We start from the raw sequence: 18269 nt of genomic DNA on the forward strand, positions 1-18269 counted from the left end.
GTCTCAAAGTGGCTTACAATCCCTTTCCCTTTCCTCTCCCCACAACAGACACTCTGTGAGGTAGGTGGGGCTGAGAGAGCCCTGAGATTACTGTTCAATCAGAACAGCTTTATCAGTGCTGTGGTGAGCCCAGGGTCACCCAGCTGGTTGCATGTGGGGGAGCACGGAATCAAATCCGGCTCACCAGATTAGAAGTCCCTGCTCCCAACCACTACACCAAGCTGGCTCTCTATAGATAGAATTAACAATTCCATCCCTTCCTACCTGCACTATACAGTAGCAGCAAGTCTTTTAAAAGACCTTATATGCCCAACTATATATTCCATTGGAAAACTAATACATCAAAGCTCTAGAAATATATATTCCATTAGAAAGGTTCTCAAAATAATATACTCTTTCAATTCACACCATTTAACACAAATTATCAGGGAAACCTTAAATCAGTCTTTAAGTGTAATTATAATAAGATAAGGAAGTATTAATTTGGTTTTCAAAGTCAGTATCATCATAATCATCAGTCAATTAAGGAAAGTTTTAGCAGAAATAATACTTACTTGCTGACTTCTTTATACTGCGCTATTTCCTCAATATAAAGGAGGTCATGCAATCGTGACTGATAGTTACTCTTGGTCAATGATTTATCCAAGACAGACTGTGTAAATAGCTGGTCAGCAGACAGAGGAATTTGGTATCTGATCAGAAGGCTCTTTTCCAATTCAGTAGTCTCATTTGGCTCAAACTCTACAATAGTTTTAGAAGTGGAATCCCAACGCTTGGCTGTAGTTAACAGTTGTTGCCGTGCATTCATCAGGTATTCAAGATCTGTATGCAGACAGACAAACACGGGAGGACAGTAAACTGACATTCTTCTCCCATATAAAAACACCCTTACTATAGTTATCCATAATCTAGTAACAGATAAAACCAGGACAGATTACTGCATTGTGTATGCAGTAGAGACACTTTGATTCAGAACACAGGATAATTGTCCGTAAACATAGAAAATCAGAACTCCAGACCTCTGCTCCCACTATTTTCCTGGGCACAATTCAAATGCAGGTTTTTGCCTTTAAAGCCCTGAAAGACATAAGACTAGCCAAGATAACAAACCAACTGTTCTTATATGAATCTGCCCATTTTAAAATGACTTTGGAGGTCTTTTTCCCCTATCACACTGAACATACTTACATTCAGATGACTACCAAAACACAGTCCTTTTTTGGTGTGTGAAAGGTGCAATGTTATAGAGCGATCTAAGCAGGTTTCTTCAGAGGTAGCTCTATTATATTAAATAGGTCTTACTCCCAGGAAAGTGTTTTTAGGATTATATTATCTGTCAAAACAATTTGGTCTACCTGAGCTTTAACTGATTTCTGCTCCTTCCTGCTATGGGATGACAGGTGAATTTCCTCCAGGCCAGGCTGGATTCTGGAGATTTTTTGGGGGGCGGGGGGGCAGTTACTCAGGCATGAAATTGGGGTCACTATGTGTGGGCAGGTAGTTGTGAGTTCCTGCATTGTGTAGGGGGTTGGTCTAGATCAGGGGTAGTCAAACTGCGGCCCTCCAGATGTCCATGGACTACAATTCCCAGAAGCCCCTCCCTCATCACTTTAACAACAGTTAAACTGCAAATATAAGTATCTGTGCTGTAAGCAATATAAACATCTCTTACCACCCTAAAAACAGGGTCACAAAATATATTAAGTATAATTAGAAAATGCATCATAATTATGGTGTTGTCATTTGGCAATTTATACTTTCTGAAAAGCACTTGAAGAAAACTGACTTTTACATATACAGTAAAAAAATTGTTCCCATAGCACCTGATAATTGGGTCATAAGCTTTCTTCATATACCATAATTTTTCCGCATAATCGACTCAGAATTTCCTTTGCTTTCATCTACATGGTTATTGAAAAATCAGGTGTGAGGAGCAAAGAAAGATCACTTATACACAGCTCAATTCATTCGGTTCTCCAAATTCCCCTTTTATATTTGATAACAACTGAGACAAGACATGTTGTTTACTAGGGTCTATAGAGTCACTGATGATTAAACCATAGTCAAGTGATTTTGCATACAGATTATTGTTGATATTTTTCTATGGAAAGGCCCATCCTTTAGTGCAAGGATCCCCTGAAACCGCCACCACCACCACCACCCTGTTAAGTCTTTGGATATGCTTGGAATCTTGAGAACAGGTAGCATATGCCAAGATGGAAGAATCAATCACAAAATCACAAACCAAGTATATCCTCTATACTTCTGAATTGACCTTCACTACTGGCAGATAAATAAATCTCATGTTACATTCAATTATCATACATATGAATATATGACTTAAACATATGCAGGTACTGGTCTCCTATTTCATTTGTAAAGTGAACGAATGTTGGCTTACAAGATATTTGGCTTACATGCATTCACTGTAATGTGAACAGGGCTAGAAAGTTGATGCCTCCGTGGGTATTCTGAAGCATCTCTGATTCCAGTGAGATGGTAGAAATCTGGACTGATCCTTTGCTTTGGGGAAGAGAGGTTTTAGAAAAGAAGGAAATGGAAGCTAGAAAACATTGGCAGGTGCTGTGCCACATTGGGCATCACAAGGTAAGATGGACTCAGTATTTTTTAAAGCAGCAAACAGATATACTGACCTGCACCAAATGCAGAGCAAGAAACAAAATCCATGCAATACTTTTTATTAGAGCCAACCAAGTTGGCACAGAATCAGAACATTCACTCAGTACAAGGCAGGTGTTTAAAATATAAGAGGGAACCTGCAAAGCCTCGCAGGGGCAATGCATTTTACCCTTCCTAAACATTTCTTCTTTTCCTTGCCTGAAGGCGCCCATAACTTCTCCCCTTTTACTGCTTCCTTCTCTCCTTCCCATCTATTTTTATCTGTCTTTTATCAGCTTCCCCCTCCCACTAGCATTCTCTGCCTAGGAAACATATGGCACAGGTGTGTGGTGCCAGCCACTGGGCCAGGCTGACTTGCATGGTAGGAAACCTCAAGGACTTGGGGGGGGGCATCATTTCCCCCTGTATATACTTCCCAACATTATTTCCTCTTTCCTTTCCCTGCAACCTACGTGATCCTTTCTCCTTTCCCTTTCTCATTCTCTTCAAAGCCGTCTGAAGCTTAATCCCCTGAAGATGGCGGACCTGTGGCTGGGAAGGCAGAAACCAGAGGAGAAAGCACCCCTCCCTTGTTTTGATGGAGTACAGCTGCAAGCTGCTCAAACTGTCAGGAATTTGGGGGTGCCCTTCAATGCCTCCCATACCATGGAGGCACAGGTCACAAAAGTAGCTCAGCAGGTATTTTTCATCTTCACCAGACAAAGCTACTAGTACCCTAGCTGGACCCAGAACACCTAGCCACAATGATCCATGAGACAGTCACCTCCAAGCTAGATATTGTAACTCACTTTATGCGGGCCTAGCCTCATTCCTGACCTGGAAATTACAACTGGTACACAACGCAGCCGCCTGGGTCCTCACAAGGTTCACATTTGACTGGTTCTCCAGCAGCTGCACTGGTTGCCAGTTGGGTTCTGGATCAGGTTTAAGCTGTTGGTTTTTACCTTTAAGGCCCTATATCATCTGGGACCAGCATATCTTATAGACCATCTCCAAGTATACTTTGTAAACTACCTTCTGAGATCAAAACTATGAAAAATAACCAGTCCTTTTGTTCTTTATTTCCTGATCAGACACAAAGAGTTCCAATGGGTTGTTATTTATCCAGTAGAGTGCCTTGGGGATCCATGCTTTCACCCATGCTCTTCAATATTTATATTTATATGAGTTGCTTTTGAAGACAACTCTGGCTGCCAGCTTATTCCTGAGTGAAGCTTTGGAGTGGGATGTCATCAATATACAGATGATATTGGCTCTATATTCCATTGTCCAAGCTTTCATCTAGGTTCTGAACCAGTGCTTTCAGGAGGTGTGAGCAGAAAAAGATGAAGCAGAATCCAGGCTTCCGGGGTCGAAGCACCTCTCGCCGCGTCAAGCCGCAGCACAAGGGAGCCCCCGCCATCGGACTACACGCCGCCTCCATCAAGAAAATGGCCGCCAGCCAGAAGACGCCGCGAGGGAGCCCGCCCGCTCATTGGTAAGCCACCTTTTACTCTGCCCCAGCCTGCTAGCGCCCATTGTATTTCGGATACAATGGGCTTTTTTACTAGTCAATACTATAATTCTATTTCTTGTGCTGCGCACACCATTATTCTTGTACATGAAATATTTTTAGTTCTAAGTATTGAGAAATCTTGGCAGATAAAAAGAGACAGATTTTTTAAGATAAACAAGTTTGACTATTGGGAATAGATTGCTGTGTTTGTGGATTTTGTTTTTTTGATCTTAAACAACACAAATGAAAACAGTATTTCTGCAAGTTCACCACAAAACTGAATTGATGTGACGATTCTGATTAGTCAACATTCTAAATACAGACCAAACACTTCCAGAAAAAAACCACAGCCATGTCCCTGGAATTATTATCCAATTCACATGGAATTATATTTTGCTTTGCAATTTGCAATACTACAATTTGTGCAATCTCCATGCTCTGGGCTATGAATGCTTAGATCACCAGAAAACAGCAGATCACAAACTACAGCATTTCCTTTAAATCAGTGCTGGAAATTGAAACCTGTTGTACATAAATAAAGAATAAGATGAGCAAGAAAGCACCTGCAGCTGTACCCAACTCAGATTTTGAAAAAAGACCCTTCAATCCATTACAACAAAGCCCATCACAAGGCTTTGTTCAGGTTAAGTATATTCTTATATTCCACAAACCTGGTGGTTCAGCCTCTCATAAATAAAACTGCAGAATAAAGAACAAAAAAAAAACAGTGTGCTAGAGTAACTCACAACAGTCTATGTTCAAAACTTTAAAAAACCCTGCTTAACTCACTCTTAGATTGTTGAGATATGTATTCACTGCTATGTTGTCTGTTCTTATTAGGATGTGTCACTTGTTTACCTTGTTCTTGAACTGGAGGAGCGCTAGAAACACTGCCCTCATTTCCAGAATATTTATCAGCAACTTGGACCCTTCTACCTTGTACTGAGGCTCGGTCTACTGTTGCGCCCCATCCCAGGAGGCTTGCATTCGTGAAGACTTGCACTTTGTTTTGCATGCCAAATGACTTCCCCCGGGTCAGGTTGGCCTCTCTCGTCCACCAGTGGAAACTTAACTTCAGTGCCCCTGGGACATTGAACTTTCACACTTCCTTTTGCAGGATTTAATTCTATAGAGGACTCCGGAAGCTTTGAAAAGCTCTGGAATGGAGTCTGCTTCACACTATTATATCCAGGCCACTTTTTTCTGTGTTAAGAACAGTTCTATCTTTGGTGTATCCACCACTACTCCCAGATGCTCCGCTCTTTGACTAGGTATTAATGAGCTCTTTGGAATATGTACCACAAATCCGAATTTCTGGAATACCTCCATTGTCTTGTCTGTATCCACTCTGGACCTATCTTCTGATGAGGACCTTATACGCAGGTTGTCAAATTACAGATAATTGTGTATTCCCATACTCCTTAACTCTCCAGTCAGTACTAATAGCAGTTTGAAAAGTGTCCTTGGTGACATGGAGTGTCTGCCTTGCACGGAAAATATTCATTTTGAATTTAAAATCTTAGGCATTTTTTGTGTTTTGGAAGAACTACACATGTAAGTACGCCTCTTTTAGATCCAGAGACGTCAAGAATTCTTTGTGCTGTAGTGCCTCGTTATTGACCTTGGTGTTTTCATCCGGAATTGTCTGGTTCTTATAAAACGACTGAGATATTTTAAATCTAGAACCGCTCTCCACTTCCCATTCACTTTGGGTACCAGAAACAGTCTTGAATACACTCCCTGTTTTCTTTTTGCTACCGGAACTCTTTCTATTGCCTGGATTTGAAAAACATGTTCTATAGCCCATTGTATTGCTGATGCCTTTTCTTTTGATTTTGTGCAGGGAAATTTTATAAATTTGTTTGGTGGGAGATTCAAAAATTCTATTATATAGCCCATGGTTAACACTTTTTGGGACCACTTGTCTATGTGTAGCTCTACTCATTTTTCTCTGAATAGGGCTAGTCGACCACCCACTGGTGCAGACTGCAAGTCGTACCTTTAGTTGTTTTGGCTCTCTATCTTGCCTGTCGCCTCTATTATTGTTTGCATTGGACTTGTTCCTATTGGAGAATCCACCCCGAAAAAGACTGCCTCTGTTGGGGCCAGCACTGCCTTTTATTATCCTAGCAAAACTGGGGTAGCATATATTGTGATCTAAACATTGTAGATGGAACCTTCTGTTATTCCTTCACACCGTCTTAGGTGTGACCTTTTCTTTGTCCCTTGTTACAACCAGAATTTTACCTAACATCTCTGCATATCTCTGCCAGAGAAACCCCTCATATGAAAATAGCAGACAAGGTTTGAGCTCCTGTGGAATGCATACATATCTGGAAAAAGCAGGGAACTTCTGCCCATACATACTGATAAGAGAGACAATCCTCTAGATCAGGGTATGTGGTGATACAGCTTTTCCTTTATTTGAACCAGAGTGGCAGACAAACAACTGCATGATTTTAAAAAGGAATTTCTTCTCATTAAATAAAATAATAATATCTTGATAGCCAAGGTATGCAATGTGTATTTGACACTAAGGGTGAGTACAGAAGAAAGTACAGAGAATATAACGTCGTGAGAGACAGAATTCAGTACCCTTGGCAAGAACAGAGGCTCGGTCTCAATACTACCTCTCCATAGCATATGCAATGAATCTCTCATAAGACAGCTAACTCTCATACTCTTCTTGCTGAGGAAATCAAAGGAGGCCGAAATAAGGTGAGCCAATACTAGAGGCAGAGACCACTGCAGTACTATAGTTACTCTGGGAGGATAAAGTTTTAAACAACACCTTAAGAAATAACCTGGAAGTGTAATGTAGTCGTTGGATTTATTGTGTATGGTCATAGACCATAATAATACAAAACACTAGTAGTATAAAATACATACAAAGTATACAGTATAAAATACAAAATTCAGATTAAAACCAAGATACCAGAGAAATTCTTATCTTATAAATAATAAGGGGTAAGTGAAACCAACAAGAAACCCATGGTTTAATAAAGCTGATATAACTGTTGTTTATGTTTCCAAAACTTTTGTTTGCTTGGTTCACAAGTTTTTAGCCTAGAGGGCAAAATAGTATATAATGTTGCATATTCTCTGGAACTGGGACACCATATAATCAGAGGCTTTTGGAATCTAAGCACTTTCTTGTAAGAAAGGCCAACAGCACTGTCTGAAAATTGCAACACAGTGAAGACCAGTCTGAGATTTTTTGAAGAGATGTTAACTAAATATGGAGCTTTTCATGATCGGTCTTAATTAATTTAAACAAGCAGAAGAACTTAGATTGTAATATTAATTGCCTATCATAGGAGGCGTTGAACTTAAATATCTAGTCTCATAAAGTAAACCTGGGGATCGGTGAGCCCAGCAAGCCATTCAGAATTGAATAGCTGAAACGAATATTATATGCAGTCAAGGACTCATCAGTGTGTCTCAACAAATCAAAACTTAGATTGCTAAGCTCATTGATAGAAGCAGAACTTAGTTTGTGCCAATATTTCAGAAAGGTATTATGCATGGTATCATACTGAGGGCCTGCTCAGTTTTTCCCGTACCAAAGCTGCAGGTGCACCTTTAGGTAAAGCCAGTATTCTATTGAATAATTTACTTTGTATCAATTCCAGATTTTGAATTATGTAATCTTTCCATCTCTAAACCTCGTCTCCATGTAAGAATTGGGGGATGACTTACTTATAAAACGTTTCAGAGCTAAATTGATATCCTCCCTTTGTGGAAAAATATTTTAGTACGACCCCAATAGTTTTGGAGACATAAGATTTTATTATTGCTATACAGACTTTCCAGGTAAGAGTCTGACTAAACATCACCCCTAAATATTTAATGGTACTGCTTTGATTGATTGCAATTCCTTGTATACCGCAAGAAAAATTTTGGGGAGTTTTTTTTTTTTAATACAAGATTCAACATCTGCTGGGCCCCCAGACACCCCCCTCACAATCTGATCCCAAACCAACCAGTCTACAGTATCACGGTTAGAAAGTTATTGTTGTTATGAGAAATGTTACAATACTTTTGTGTCCACCGCCCTCAGCCTCATGGGAGGGTGGGATAGAAATATGATTGATTGATTTCCACGCTGTTCCTATGAGAGCCTGGTTGAAGACCTACAGGCATCGATGATCACCTTCAGCACAGTATCTGATTATGAAGATGAGTAATGAGCCACGTAGTCAACCATAGCTTGTAAATGTTAAGATGTATGACATCCATGTGTTGGAGATCTGTGTTCTGAGAGAGGTGCAAACAGGGCAAACTGAGCAGTACATCGTACCATAGCTAACATAGCCACAAAGGTGTCACTAGGATACAATGTGTGTCCTCTGCACATACCTTGTAAACCACTCTGCCTATTAGAGGGGAAACAAGAAATTCATAAACAAGGATGTCCATTCATGAAATTGAATGTGGCTCCAATTGATATTGGGTCACTCCCCACCCTGAAAAAAAAGATGCCTTGGTGTTCTAGTACATTGCAAAGAAGTCTTCCCCGGGGTAACACCATCTGATAAATGCTGAGAGTAAGCATTTCTCTCCAACAGACAATTTGTGGAATGAAGAGCCATCTCTGCAAAGCCTATCTGCTTTGGCGTTTTCTGAACCAACATGAATACCCTGCAGAATCACACTGTAGAACAGCCCGCTCCCAAACTGACACAGCATCTGCATAAAGGGCCAAGATTCCACATGCTTTTTTTACACAGAACATTTGTACTGTCCATCTGAACCTGGACCAGCTAACCAAAAAGTATAGCTGAAAAAGAAAGAAGGATATAATGGACAGCTCTGGATTCCAAAATACTGTTTCCCAGGTAACCAGGTATCGGGGGCCCCCATCCCTCAAATGAGGCATCAGCAGTTACAGTTATGAGAGAAATCTGGTCTGATGGGGGTGCCTCAACAAAGGTTGCCTCCTATAGACCACCACAGCAGTGACAATTTCCATGGATTTTTTTTTTTACAACTTGGTTCAAGACTCACACATTCTTAATCTTGCAAAAGTAATTGTAGCAGTTGTAGAAGCCATATCTTATTAGTTCTTGTATATGTAATGCAGACATGAGAGTCCTGCCAAAAATCTCAACCAGCAATTTAATACATGATGCTTGATCAGATGGTAGTAAACACAGCCCATCATAGAATCTAATATGGCTATTATAAATTGCAACTGCCATGACAGCTTGCTACTTCTTCCAACCAAACCTCTCAATAAGATCAGCTCAAAGAAAAGCAGGAAAAAACAAACTAAAGACCAAAATGACTCCTAAAAAACGGGAATACAATGAATAGAATTCAATCACAGAGCACAGCCCTCAAGTGACTTTTCACCAGGTGGTAAAAACTGCTAAAATCACTGAGGGGAGCCGATAATTAAAATTAAATTAAATCAATAGTTACAACAAGTTAAAGTACAATAAAACCTCAACTGTTTTGACTTAAAAACAAAATGCAAGACTTTCACTTGCAGGTTAAATAATGACAACTGAAGATAGAAACAAACTAGAAAATAAATAAATCAAGGATAAATTAGAGAACAAAAAAAAACACAAACAAGAGATATAATATAATAACATAAAAATAAAATGTCCTAAGGATGGAACATAGCCTCATAGCGTCCTATCACATCAGAACCAGAAACCAGATGGTTCAGACTAGCCCAACCTTATCAAATCTCACTGGATGGAGACAACCAAGCATTGTGACACAGAGGTTGGCAAACTACCCCCGAACGTCTCTTGCCATGTGTTTGGTTCTACTGTACATTAGATTTAAATCGAGTTAATACAGATCAAAATAACATAGTACATATTCCATAAACCGTCCTGGGCCTTATGGGGGGTGGTGGTATACAAATACAATAAATAAGTAAATAAATAAAATTTGTTACATTCTTTCTGTTCAGAGCAGAGTTTAGAAAAAGAGGCATCACATATTCTACCTCCTCTCATGATCACCCTGTTAACTAGTAATTCTGGGATAATAGAACTCCACCAAAAGTAATCACACCACTCTGAAAATTCTGCAGATTATAAATGCAATTTTATAACTTACAGACTAGTAGTTTGCATCAGCTAGATAGATGACAGAAATGTTCCTGGCATCACACCACATTACTACTTGTAAGATAAGAACATGCCAACTAATCTTACAATTTTGTGCCTGTCATCCAAGCTTAGCTAACTTCCCATTTATACTATGGCACTTTGTGTAGGGATGACTTTGAGGATGGTATAAAAGCTGCTTCTTTCAAATATGGCAGTCTGCCTCTTAAGGAGCACAAGGTGCAAAAAATATATTCAGCACTGGTTTTTACCTTCACTGATCTAAAAAGGGAAGGACTTGAATAGTCTTCTTTCTCCTTCATTGCACGAAAATGTGATTGAGATCAGTGAACACTAGTTAAGGATATTTTAACAAGTGCATGACACTTTGAACTTTAGCAAATGAAGATTTTTCTATCAGTAGATCTGCACAGTAAGAGAAGCTTCAACTTTTACATTTTATGTGCTTTTATGGCACAGGAAACAACTAAAGATCTTGTATACTAATTATACCCTTAGCAAGATAGTTAGAAATATTTTTTCTCCAGTTGCAAGAGTTAGAAATATTTTTCTCCAGTTGCTAAAGAGCAAAGCAAATAAATCTAGTCAGTCTTTCAAAGGACTGATTAAATCCCATACTGGCTTTGTCAAATCTCATGCTATTAACTGTCACTACAGCCTGAATCCATCAGTAATTTCTACAGGAAGAAAAGATTTCCATCCAGAGTATGATTTCCTCAACTTTACCATTCCCACTGCAGGCCAAAAAGGTCCCCAGAAATACTGATGAGGGGGGCTGGAGGCCCCAACAAACAGCTTAGGCAAGGTCAGAAATCTGTAGTGGGAGCACAGAATCACACATACACTGGCACAAATACTGTCCTGGATTGAAATCTATGATAGTTCGAATGTGAACTAGATTTGTATAGCCTAATTTTTTGTCACTGTAATTGGTAAAATATGAATTGTTAAAGTATTCTGCTGTGGTTAATAACTTGCACAGTAATAAAATTGAACAGAAGCCGTACTAGAAATATTCAGCAATTCACTCTGCAAGACTGATGGCACCGTGCCAGGTAAAATTATACCTAGCAATTATACAGCTGTGAAAAGTATTTTCTGCTTTGCAGTTGAAAGCAAGGCCTACTGAAGTCAATGGGCTTTACTTTTGAGGGGGGGGAATGAATACGACTGAGACTCAAACATCTTCTTTCACTCTGTACTGTCATATACACTAGGGCTTAGTTCAGGCATTATGCAAAACCATGGTTTCATTAAAGTAAATATGGTTAATCTAACTGAATATGGAATATTCAATTAATTACTTAGAGACCTTCAGCCCATGATCCAAAGCATGTTTATTAATCATGGTTAATCTTAATGATGGTCTCATGTGATGTATGGACATAGTTTTTCTAGTTTAGTCCTAGAAGATTTAGGAAGACTGGACTCTCTTTGACAAGCAGGTTCATAGCTTGGAAGTGTTCCTGGATAAAAGAGTGGCAACAGTGGCCAAGGGGGCCTTTTACCAGTTTTGGTAGGAGAGCTAGCTGCAGTTCTTCCTGCCAATATGGAGCATGCTAACATCTACATCTGCCCTCAAAGACTGTCCAGAAACTACAAATGACACAGAATGCTGCAGCTAGAGTGTTAACTTGAGTAGCTCAAAGGAACCACATCACTCCAGTCTTGCTCGATCTACACTAGCTTCCAATTTGCTTCTGGGCTCACCTCAATGTATTGGTATTGACATTCAAAGCCTTATATGGCTTTGAACTGGCATATATGATGGACAACCTTCTCTCATATGAATCTCCCCATACACTCTTGTCATCTTTAGAGGTCCTATTTCATATGCCTCTCAACTGATTGTAGATGGATAGCAACTTGAGAAAAGGCACCAAAATATTGTGGCACCAAAATGTAGGAACGCCCTCCCTAGAGAGATTCATCTGTCTCCTATCATTGTTTTCTGTCAGTTATTAACCAGGAAGGGACAGCCAATAGCTGTTATTAGGAGTATGCCAAACAAACAAAAAAAGACCATTATTGGCTGTCCTCCCTGGTTGACAACAAGTAATTATATAACACAGGCTTATGTAGTAAATGAGTTTGTTAACAAAAATATATAAATACCTTCTGTTGAAGCAGCATCAATCATCACTCGTTGCATCAAAACCGGTTCAGTCCCAAAATCAAATACTACAGTTTGACGAAAAGTTCCAAAGATTTCTGTGCTAAAGGCTATACTGATTTTGTACACAGAATGATCTATTCCATTCTGGGTCATCTTTCTTCCGATCCATTCCTGGCAGTTGTCTGGAACATCTTGTGATACCTGGGTGGTGCTATCTCCAGTAGATATTGTCGTGATACTAAAATGAGGACGATGGGCATCATACAGTAGTGCCACTCGATATAACATTCTTGCAGGCTATAGAGAAACAAAGCTATGTGAATAATAGGATACTCTTTATTTTTGCAAATCTAAACTATTACATGAACTTCACATTGTGAATGCAATAATATGAATGTTCTATATGTAAACCGCTCCCGTGGGAGTGGTAAAAATAAAGCAGTAAGGGCATTGTGGGTGGAGAAAGGGGTGGGGCGAGTACAGGATAAAAACCCGAAGGGGCCAATCAGGAGCCACGAAGCTCTGAGTGTCAGTCCGGGGCCAAGGGGCCAATCAGGAGTACCAATTGTGAAGTAGGTGAGGCTGAGAGATCCCTGATATTAATACTCAGGCAGAACAGCTTAATCAATGCTGTGACAAGCCCAAGGTCACCCAGCTGGCTGCATGTGGGAGAGCAGGGAATCAAACCCAGCTTGCCAGATTAGAAGTCCGTGCTCCTTACCACTACACCAAGCTGGAGCATATTTATATTTATTTACTGGATTTCTTACCTGCCACTCTCAGAGTTGGCTCACAGCAGGTTACAATAAAAAATACAACATCAATATATAAAACCATTAAAAACCATAAAACCCCAATAGCAACCTGCTCCGTCGACGAGAAAAATGAAACCCCCTCCTCCACCTCCCATGTTCCCCCCCTCCATCAACGCCTCAGGTCCCAAATCCCCAGGGGTGCTGCTAGTTCTTAGTTGTGGTATTTTTCATAGCTCGCACCAGTCAATAAAAATGGACATGGATGGCCTGCTCAATGAATCTGCAGATTTTTGTACAGAGTACTCCAATTTAAAAAAGAGAAATAACCAAAAACGTTAAGGTGAAAATCTGTGATTACATAGTTCCAGAAGTACTATAGAATCTTACAAAGAAAAAAGAATTAGGGTCCTTACCTTACATGTGAGAGCAAATGTCCATGTCTGTTGTGATTTTTTGGTGGTGACAGTAACTGACAGTTCAGGATTATGTTCTATTCTTACTCCATCAAGGCATTCACTAAGCTAGAAAAAAAGTTAACATTAGATATTCCATAGGATATAAATGTCTGGGTTGAAAGTATAGCTTTAAATTTTCTATAATAAAAAAACATATACCAACAGCGTAAATATTGGGTAATCCCTATTTAAAATAAATCAACTACATGCTTCAATACTGAACCAATTCAACCATAATTGCTTTGCTTATATTCACAGACACACAAAAACACAGGTCAGGGAAGGAGTTCTCAATATCATGAATCTGAAACAACATTGCCTACATCATCATTATCTTACAATAGCTTCATCCTTATTGAATAAGTACAAAAATGTCACTATTATAAATATATAAGCATTGATATTCTTGCTAGCACAATTGAGCATACACTGAGTTTACCAGCAGAGGGTCAACCTCCAACTGGGGGAGGGGGGGTTTCACATCCATCAGAAGTGGGAGATCATATCAGAGGCCCTTACAATGTGTCCTATTCATCAACTCTGCCAGCTCCACCAGTTCTGGGCACTAGTCTCACCAATGAACCTAGATGCAACCGCAGAACGTTAGTACCTTTTGAGTGTCTTTGTCCTTTCAAGACTATAGGAACTTAAAAGAGTGATAGAGCTGCACTTGCTTTCTACCCCTCCTACAAGAAATGGGAGATACCTCAGAGGGCTCTAAAACACTGGGACCTTAAATGTCTGGTTAAAATAATAAATATAATGGCCCCACTGTCTTATCCATGGTGAAGGAAGCTTCTTACATCCATGGCAATTTGTACTACAACAAATACCAAAAATATACAATTTACATTGCTTTATCAAGGACGGACATTTTCCTACCATGTACCTAGACAAACTCAGTAAGCAGTGGTGTGAGCACCAAAAAACAATAAGTTTGCTAAAGAATAAAGGTAGTACAAACAATATGAAACAAAGATAATCTGCTAGGATAAAATGTCATTAGAAATCCCAGTTCCTCTAATTAAATCATCATCAGAAATACATGTTTCAGGTTTCTATTGATTTGTCATTCCAGTCAACCATTTCCAAGTCCCTTTTCTTGCATAGCATATTAAACTTACTCAGCAACAACTGAACCAAAAACTCCTGTATGTCATTAGTAAATCAAGCTGTGTTCTTCTGAATCTACTGAGGTTTACCACAGTCCTCCTAAGTCTCATGAGACTGAATGGATGGCAAGTGCAAAAACCTGAAAACACTAAAATCATCTTGACAGGAACAATCATTTTTACACTCTATCAAATAAGCATTCTCTGAATACACTCCTGACCAATTATAGAAAAAGGGATATCATTTTAGATCTCAAGTTATTTGGCACATTACTGAGTACTCAATGCAAGAGTGAAATCTCCATTTCTTCAATAAAATTTTAAGGTTCCCAACAGTGTAAAGAAAGGCAAAGTTTGTTCAGCAATGTTATTTCCAAAAGAAACATAGTGTTAAATCTTTTGATGGTACTTTTAGAGTTAGATCAAAAGGGAGGCTCTTCTGTTAGCTCCTTTCAAATCAAAAATTCTATGGTATTTCTTACCACTTTCTCAGGAGATAACGAATTCATCCATTTTTCAATCAAGGATTCCATGTAACTTCCCAAACACTGTTCATTTTCCTTTTGTTGTTTTAATCTTATCAGGCGGCAAGCATATCGTTTCTGCCATTCTGTTAGCTCTTCCTGGGAATGTGCTGAGGTACACTGTGCACCATACCGGCAGATGCCTTGCTCTAAAAATCTACACAAAATAGGAAAGGCAAATGATCCTTTACAATTTCCAATTAGGAATACTCCCCAAATGCAAAGGGTTTTTTTTAAAGAATTTGAATCTGACCTTTGGCTTTGCCAACTAAGTATAATACAACATTCATAAAGATTCAACTAGTTGTATATATCCAAGATGGATTTGGGTTTTGACACTAATAGATTTCCCAAAGAAAGTTATGTTGAAGCACAAAGGTCTACCCTTCAAAGTGGTTCCTTGCATCCTGGCCATGATCCTGTTTATTCCAAAATATGTTCTGAACATTCAGGAACAGTTCAACAAGAGGCAGGCGAGAAATAACTTTTCTCTAGAAAAGATGGTCTTGCATTTGTCCACTTGATATATGAACCATTTTACACCAATATTCAGGATACAGATCACATACACAGAGAGCACATTATAACAGTATCAGGATGCAATCATTCCAGTTAAGCTTTCTGGAGTGAAAGTGCCACCAAGTGGTTCTCTCAATTTATTTCCGGCTTATATACTGTGTGTACTATGCTACAGAAGTACCATCCAAAACAAATGTCAACATGGCTTACTCTGATTTTATTGTATAACGACAGTAATTTTTACAACTGATTGTCATGGCCTCAGTGTGTGCCCCACTGATTCCAGGGCAGCACTGCTGATATTTCAATAAGACTACACCATATAAATTTGGGTTCACTCCTGGATATACCACTGGCTTATACTACATTCAGATACCGAGCCTATTACTTACTAAAGATATTTTATTACATGCCTTGCTTTCAAACAATTTACCAATATACTAATTAAAAGGAACAGAACGGATGTTCTGGTGTACAGCTATGTGGAAATAGGCATCTTTTAGATCTAAAACTCCAAACCACAGGTCATGTGACAATAGTGGAATTAATTCCTGGAGGGATAAAATTTGAAATTTGAGCATAGAGATGGGCTTGTTCTAGTTGCCGAGGTCAAGGATAGGTTGCTTGCCTCCGTCCTCCTTTGGGTAAAATACCCAAAATACTGGGCCCCCACCCAGTGGAACGAGCTTCCTGAAGAGATTAGGGCCCTGCCTGAACTTCCACAATTCTGCAGGGCCTGCAAAGGGAGCTCCTCCACCAGGCATTTGCTTGACGCTGACTGACTAAAAACATCTATAGCGCCCCCCCCCCCCGCCCCCAGACTGAGAGGTTGAACCTACCTAGGGATTGTCAAAGTTATTGTTTGTTGAAATGTTGTTCTAGTTGGTATGTTATATCATGATTGTTATCTGTTATACTGATATTCTTCTATGTAAATGGTCTACAATGTTTAAGGTAAACCGTGGGGAAGGGCACTATAAAAATATGAATGAATGAATGAATGAATGAATGAATGAATGAATGAATGAATGAATGAATGAATGAATGAATGAATGAATGAATGAATGAATGAATGAATTCCTCTTGTTTGGGGTTGAGTGCCTAAACATGAAATTGCCCCTTTTTGAAATAACGAGATCTCCTCATCCAGAACACGGCTAGTGTAAAAAAATCAGACTTCAAGTCAGACCTTCACCATCCAAAATAGTGAAGATTTTGAATAATTACCTATGAAAGTTAAAGCAGAAAGTGCCAAAGTGGGATTACAGTTTAATAGCAAATAATTACTCAAGAATTACACAACTTTAAGGCTGACATAATTCAGAGGGTTCCCATGTTGAAAGTGACTTGAGAACACCTAACATATACAGACTTCAGTGAGATGCATGATTTAACTAACAGATATAGTGGAAGAATGAAAATGTACATGGAAAAACATGAAATTTTGAAAAAAAATTATGTTTAACATTATTTCCGAGTCTAATAGTTTAAAATGCCATTGTGTTTGCTAATTTGTCCCCAACCAATTGATGACTGCTTGCTAACTGCCAGAAGAACAGACTGTTAATATGTAAAAATGTTATTTGGATACTGCCAAATGCTGAACATTATTGATGTTCTCCATTGCTATATGTACTTCATTTCTATGGCTTGGTCTCTTCATGATGTATTTTAATTTTAAATAAACCTTAACTCTATCAAAACGCATTTAAAATTAGTGGAAATGTATTGCTTTACCTTTTGCATAACGTGTACTCCTCACTACTTGTAACTCCCCTTGGTGGAGGCCGAAATTGCCAGCCATCCTGAGATCCTGCAGTGCAATTATAAGGGGCAGGTTATTTTTCTGATTGCCAAGATTTTACAAGTTCTGATGCACCAGTACTATTAAAATCATACCAAATAATTGGTTTCAAGGCTAGAGACAAACAATCTATTATCTAACCTACTTGCCAGGCTGAGGAAAGAAAAAGCTCCCTTCCCTCAGTGTCAACTTCTGTCAAATAGAATTTTATAGAGGGTAGCTTAACAAATAAAGTGGCTGTAATTAAGAGCAACTATAATCAGGAACCACTTTACCACCAGGACTTTCCCTGCTATGATATTTCTTTCCAGAAGGGGGGGGGGTTCAACAGTTCTGAAGCCCAGGTTCAGCACATGAGAATAACTAGTATACTCAATCACCATGGACCAATACAAGTATCTTAAATGTAAGGCATTCTATACAAACATTACATTTGGTGGCTATTATATTTCATAATATTACCTTTTAAATTAATACAAATCTCAGTGGAAAGATTCAGGGCATGGTCTAAGTCAGTGGTCCCCAAGCTCTGGTCTGCAGCAGTAGGCCGCGGCTCCCTCTCCCCGCCCCCCCACAGCGAGAAGTTCACCAGGCTGCAAGCAAATCGGGCGCAGAAATGTCTGACTAGCTTGCGGCCTGGCAAACATCTTGCTGCGGGAGAGGGGAAGAGGGAAGAGCAGCCGCTGGCATGCCACCAGCGCACATGCGCATTTGTGCCCTGCTGCACATGCGCATTTGTGCCCAACAGGGGCGCAAACGT

At 39.4% G+C, this 18269-nt stretch overlaps 1 protein-coding gene across 4 annotated transcripts in view; it reads right to left on the reverse strand.

Moving 5' to 3' along the window:
* Positions 1–18269, reverse strand: part of HELZ (helicase with zinc finger) — a 131321-nt gene that overhangs the window by 81983 nt on the left and 31069 nt on the right. For all 4 annotated transcript variants that reach the window (XM_077328400.1, XM_077328399.1, XM_077328397.1 and 1 more), the window contains 5 exons: positions 17443–17518; positions 15145–15343; positions 13509–13616; positions 12340–12637; positions 555–822 (listed from right to left, as the gene is read on the reverse strand). In XM_077328400.1, coding sequence (XP_077184515.1) covers positions 555–822; positions 12340–12637; positions 13509–13616; positions 15145–15343; positions 17443–17518 — 949 coding nt within the window. The remainder of the gene's footprint in view (positions 1–554; positions 823–12339; positions 12638–13508; positions 13617–15144; positions 15344–17442; positions 17519–18269) is intronic.

Source organism: Paroedura picta, chromosome 3, assembly GCF_049243985.1.
Source record: "Paroedura picta isolate Pp20150507F chromosome 3, Ppicta_v3.0, whole genome shotgun sequence".
In the NCBI taxonomy this organism is placed as follows: domain Eukaryota; kingdom Metazoa; phylum Chordata; class Lepidosauria; order Squamata; family Gekkonidae; genus Paroedura; species Paroedura picta.